At 40.9% G+C, this 6,077-nt stretch overlaps 1 protein-coding gene across 1 annotated transcript in view; it reads right to left on the bottom strand.

Annotated features, from left to right (window-relative positions):
• Positions 1-15: 15 nt before the first annotated feature.
• tmem64 (transmembrane protein 64) overlaps positions 16-6,077 on the bottom strand; it is a 12,859-nt gene continuing 6,797 nt past the window's right edge. The window contains exons 4-5 of the mRNA XM_014005836.1: positions 3,089-3,244; positions 16-812 (exon numbers count right to left, since the gene is read on the bottom strand). Of these exons, the coding sequence (XP_013861290.1) occupies positions 621-812; positions 3,089-3,244 (348 nt within the window). The 3' untranslated portion in view covers positions 16-620. The remainder of the gene's footprint in view (positions 813-3,088; positions 3,245-6,077) is intronic.

Below are 6,077 nucleotides of genomic sequence, written 5' to 3'. Positions count from 1 at the left end.
AATAATAATAATAATAATAATAATAATAATACCACCTCTGGACAAGTCGGCTGATGTGTTCTGTACAAATTAAAAAAATAAGACACCTAAAAAAATTAGGTGAAGCAAAATGATTCAACCGTGTTCTTAATGCCCTTATTTTGCTCGCTCAAAATGAGCACTGAGTGAAGACGGTCGCCTGAAAACACGATAAAACACGAACAGAATGAACTGTATGGAATAAAGGTGCATAGGTCGGCGACGAGAAATCAGTTCCTTGGTTCTCTAGAAAGCTCCAAATTGCACATTCAGAATAAAGACGGCAGGCAGCCRTGTTTTACACCACCTATCATGATTTTCTAAACATCAGGACTTCATTGACATCTCCTGTAACAGTAGATATAAAAAAATGCTTCATTAAAGAAAAGAAACGATGATGTACCACAAAACTATTCTCACTGCACCGTTTCAACAACAGGTGAGTGGTCTCATGGGTCTAAAACTACAACAACTAAAAAAAAAAAAAATCAGTTTTCCCAAATGGCAGATCGGAACGCGCCGCCAGAACTCTCCGGACTCACAGTCTTATGTTCGAGAGTCTGAGTCGGTGGGAGCCTCCGGCGCACGAGGAAGGCGGGACGTCACACCACGTTGATGCAGGCGTCGCTGCCAGCCGCTGCCCTCTTGCTGCGGTAAGAGAAGCTGCCGTGATTGGCCGAGGAGCCGTTCATGTGCGACGACTTCAGCTCCATCTGGCAGGCGGCGATGGCTGCGTTCAGCTCCACCTGAGCCCGGTGGACCACGTAGAACATCAGGCCGATGCTGATGATGATCTGTGGAGGAAGACAGCAAGACAGGTGTTGGCTTGATTTTTTTTTTTTTGTGTGTTACTTATTGTTGTCATTTATACAAACACAATTTAGATGTGGTTTTTCCAGTAAAATCTTACTAAATTCATGCAGGAAGTGCATCTGACCACATTAAAAATGCTACAGATTTCTGCTGACACAGTTTGAACGACACAACCCCATGAGATTAAATGTACAAAAGTGACCATTGTGTGGTTTTGGTAAAAAAAATTTTTTTAAAAATTTAAAAAAATAACGTTAACATGATGCACTAGCCGTTAGCTTATTAGCTCCAGTCAAATTAACCTATTTCTCCAAGCAGATGGCATTCAAAGAGCCATCCACAACAGGTAAGATATTGCTTTTGCATCTCTCTTCCACAGAACCCCACTTCAATGCTTTAACGGGCTGAACTTCAATTTTCCTGGTTTTAATCCATTTTTAAAATGTAATAAATGACAGCACATTAGTTTATAGAGTATTTTGAATCAACACTGGGATAGGTGAATGCTTGTTTGTTACAGTTTGTAAAATATGAGTTATTTTGCAAAGCTGCTAAAAATCTATTTCCTTTAATAAAAACCCTGGGATAAATAGAAATGACTTTATGTTTCTATATTACAATTTCTATGCTTTAGCTACGACAGGTGTTTACGGTTTCAGGTGGTGCCTTCTTCTTCTRCTATCGTTTACTGACACATGAGTGGACAGGTGATGCAACAAGCCATTTCTCATGAAGCACTTAAACTTTAATAATCAAAGGAACACATGTTTTTTTAAGCTGGGTTGACAATGATGACACAGATAAGGTTGCAAAAAGCAAATAACCAGACAGAAAAAAACTGAGTTCATTTATTTGATGCAACCACCACTAAATCATCTACTTGTTTATTTTAGCTTTATGTGTATATTCAAGCTAATAACCTTAGTACACTGTTTAAAAATAATCATTTGCATGACAATTAAAAGGCAAACGTAAGTCATTGTGATGGTTTGACCTTTGTGTTAGGAAACAGTACGACAAACTTGCTGAACCTGAAAAATGAATCAGTCATTTATTAACAAAATACGTCACTTCCTTTTCAAGGTGTGGTCTGTTTGTCGCTTCACTTCCAGTGCTACACCTTGCCAACACAAATATGTTTCCAAGAAGACAAAAGCAGGTGTGTTGCGTCTTGTTTTCTCAGAATGCTTGGAATAATTATCACCGCTGCCACGATGGCTCAGAAACCCACAAATACTGTTGGAGTAACGTGTAGAGTTTACCTTTAGAGGGGCGTACTGATGGGTTTTTTTACTTTAAACTTCAAATATAATGAAAACAATAAATTCAAATGGCTGCAATTCAGCTAGTTTTATACATATTGAGCTGAAACTCATGGAATTATTGCTTTTACATTAATTCAGTTGTTTAGAGAAGTTATTTTTGTCTGATAGCTTCCCTCTACACTAGATGACACAGCTGCTAAACAGATATTTACTTTGTTTTAGCTCTAACGGACCACATTTTATTGCCAAATGTGATCCCCACTCCCACTTGTCAATCGTAGTGGCCAATCAGTTCCAACTACCAACACCTTTTCTGATTTATTAATTATTACAGATACATTTTATCACAAATAAATCAGATTAAAAAAAAGAAAACCCTCACTAAAAATCCAATTCTTTAACTTTAAAATAAGAAATTAATACAGCAATAGATAAAGTTCTGTTTTTCTCTCCACTCCAAAAGCAAAGATTACTGAAGAATTCTAACTTTTTTTTTTCGTTTTGAAAGTTTGCCAGCTGTCATTAGCAGAATACATTAAATCCAGGGACATAAAGAGAAACCGTTAAACTATTTCACAGTTAAAGTACTGCCTTTGGGGCCAGATAAAATGTTAATGAGGGCCAGATTTGGCCCATGGGCCTTGAGTTTGACATGATTTAAACTAACAAGGAACTTCAGGTGTACACATTGTTTATAAAATATTGCTTAAGTTTAAAAGTAGAGGATCTGAGCTTGAAACTGAATCAAAGCTTAAAGAAATAAATTTAACTTTGGCTTACAGATATTGAGATCCTCTTGAAGAACATTTTAAACTGTTGTGTGTAAATACATGAAAATCAGCAGGAGTTGTCTAAAGACCAATGCAAATACAAACTGTTAAAAAAAAAGAAGCTCTAAAAACAGACTTGCTGGACGGAGCTCCCACACTTCCTCTTTTATATTAGGTTAGTCGTGTCTGACTCCAGCGTGTCTAACGTCCCCGATGGCTCACCTGCAGGCTGAATACAAAGTAGCCGCTGACGCTCTGCTCGGCAATGACGTCCTCCATGGTGCGGAGCGTCGTTCCCAGGTAGGAGTTGAGGAGCTGCGTGGGCAACAGACCCACGGAGGAGGCCACCAGGTAGTTTGGCAAGGACACATCTGTGATCTTAAAACAGAAGAAAAAACTGATTTTAAAAGGACAACCTCAGCACAACATCTGCAAAATAATAAGAAACCTGGATCTACCTTCAACTGTTTATCTAGAGTGTTAGCAGTTCTTGTTAAAACGTGTAAAATTAGTGTATCCGTATTGCCCCATATTAAACGCTCCAGTGTGGAAGCAGTCCCGTTCAAATGAATTCACAGGTGCTGGGAAACAGATGACAAGAACCATCTGGTGAAACTGCCGCGCACAGAAACACGTCAGCACACATCCTGCTCCGTGTCTCTCTTGCAGCCAACTAAAAATAAACAAATGTCTGTGTTTTCTGTCACCCTTGATCCCTTGATTAAGCGATGATATAAGCTGCAGCCTGTGTGTGCGTGGACGTGACCTTGGCGCTGCGTGCCCAGAGACGAGACTGTGGCTGACGGCGGTGTGTCGGAGGGGGCTTTAGCATGACATGGCCCGTGCCAAAAACGTTATCGTGGCTTTTCAAAGTCCAGCCCAGATGTCCCTCTGCAACGGTAAATCCTGGATCATCTCTTGTTGTGACACTACACAGTGACAGGAGCCAGGCCTAGTCATTGTGGGCAACTGATATCATAGAAACATGCAGCTAATCTTGTTGTCGGCTTGTTTCTTTGTCCAGAAACATCCTAATCTTTTTAGGGGGGGGGGGGGTATTGTGTATTTTCCAGGCACATACTTCAATTCTACATCACAATCAAGTATTTATGTTGCCTTCATTGGAAATTCTTTATATATAAAAATAAAATTGACTTTGAATAATTGTGTGGCTGTGTCCAAATCCAGGGTCTGCTTCCTCCGAAGGCCAAATTTGTCGGCCACTTAACATCACATCGCCGTGCCGGAGGCTGTCCAAATTCAAAGACTCCTCTAATGTGGCCCACAAATACGTCCTCCTTTAACCTCGATTTTAGGGATGGGTCTGATAAGATTATTCTCAGCCCACCTTATCCCAAAACGCATTCCAGACTGCCTTTAAGCTAATTTTGTTGATTTATAACAACAACAACAACAACAACAACAACAACAACAACAACAACAAAAAAAAATTGATACTTTGCAAATTTTGATCTATTTTTGCTTCTGTTTAATGTTGTTACGGTTGCAAGACGGTAGGACATACTCTGGGGTAAGGGCGGGAATAAAGCAAAAGGCTAGACCGTCCAAATTCACAGCCACTTTTTGCTGGTATTTGACAGTCTACTAAGGACCTGGCCCACCTAGACCAGGTAGGTCAGGTCCTTCAAAGGACCCAGACCTTGGACACAGCCTCTATCTAAACGCCTTGAAATTGGCCTCTGCCTCTTTAACCCCTTGCTGTTTCTGATACTCCCACTTCAGCACGTCTTCACAACAACGCTTCAGGGGAGGTGGGGCCTCTGTGGGGCGGGAGCTCGGCTGCAGATTGAGATCTGGGGAGGAGCTTGGTACAAATAGGCGGTGCTTTGTACCAGCAAGGGTTTAGGCAGCTCCACATGGCCACAGGCGATTCAAGGATTTCTCAAACATGAATGAGTCAAAGCAACACTGGGTATGTTTTTGATGAGGGATGATATACTGTAACATGATATAACGCTAAAAAAAGGTTGATTTTTACATAAAAAACTTTAAGACTGATACCCTCTGAGAAAAAAAAATGCTTTAAGCTGATCTCATGGTGAACAATGTAGAGAAATTCAGGTTCTTCCTCTGAGTCATCGTCACTGAATTGTGAAGCACCACTGAGTCTCTTCCAATACAAGCATTTCATACAAGACAAACTAGTCTTTGGTATTTTTATAAACCGCGCAGAGAATTCCCACAGAACCTCCTACATGCTTCTGCAAGTTTTTATATCAAGATAATCTGAAATTCATGTGAAAAAAAAACCCCTCCTCCGTTCTGTGTTTGACCTGATTCACTCAGGAAATGCAGCAACAGCAGCACAGGTCTGACTTTCTGCTCATAAACAAAACAAACGAGGCCTCCTGGCTGAGTGGCAAATTTTAGCAATAGTGAAGCTCTTTTTTGTTTTTATCTGGAGTTACACACCTTGGAGACGAGTCAGTCTAATTTAAACTTGCACATTATGTTTGCGTAAAGTCAGTCCTATAAATCAAATAACGATCGTCCCAATTGCTTTATTAGCTCGTTATGATAGTGAGGGATGGAGGCAGGTTGAGCAGAGGTGAGTTATCAACACTCATAAAGCGCACGTGGACAGCTGATCGTCTTCACTTTGTCCTTGCAAACATTTTTCACCCCCATGAGCTGTCCCAATATTTTGCTAACTGCTGCAGTCTCCGGGTCGTTTTAGGTTACCCACCATAATGTAGCACCGTCCGCTTCAGCAGAAACAAGCGGGGGGCACGGTGAAATGTGGCCTCGCCCACAAAAAGTGCTTACCAAGGGCAGAGCAAGACAAGACGTATATTTCCACCCTGAGCCAGCGGGAGCACAGAAGCATCCGCTCATGCCTGATTTCTCTTTACGGTGCTGAAGAGGCGAGAACGCATCACCTCGAAACGAACCTCCAAGTGAGACGAATTWAAAAAATGAACAATGAGTCTGGGAAAGGCTGAAAGCTCTTTAGACTAGGAAGTGAAAATATCAGAGAAGATGCAATAGATTCATCTCATTAACCTTCTTCTAGCTAAGTGGGCTTAACACTGTAGTGAAGGCTCTAAAGGGACATTACACCTTGAATATGGGCTTCGTTATTATCTTCGTGTTACAGTGGGGAAAATAAGTATTTAGTCAGTCACCAATTGTGCAAGTTCTCCCACTTAAAAAGATGAGAGAGGCCTGTAATTGACAGCATAGGTAGACC

Source organism: Austrofundulus limnaeus, unplaced genomic scaffold (genome assembly GCF_001266775.1).
Source record: "Austrofundulus limnaeus strain Quisiro unplaced genomic scaffold, Austrofundulus_limnaeus-1.0 Scaffold32, whole genome shotgun sequence".
NCBI classification, from domain to species: domain Eukaryota; kingdom Metazoa; phylum Chordata; class Actinopteri; order Cyprinodontiformes; family Rivulidae; genus Austrofundulus; species Austrofundulus limnaeus.
Note: the sequence above shows the minus strand (reverse complement) of the source record. Positions and strands in the feature narration are given on the sequence as shown.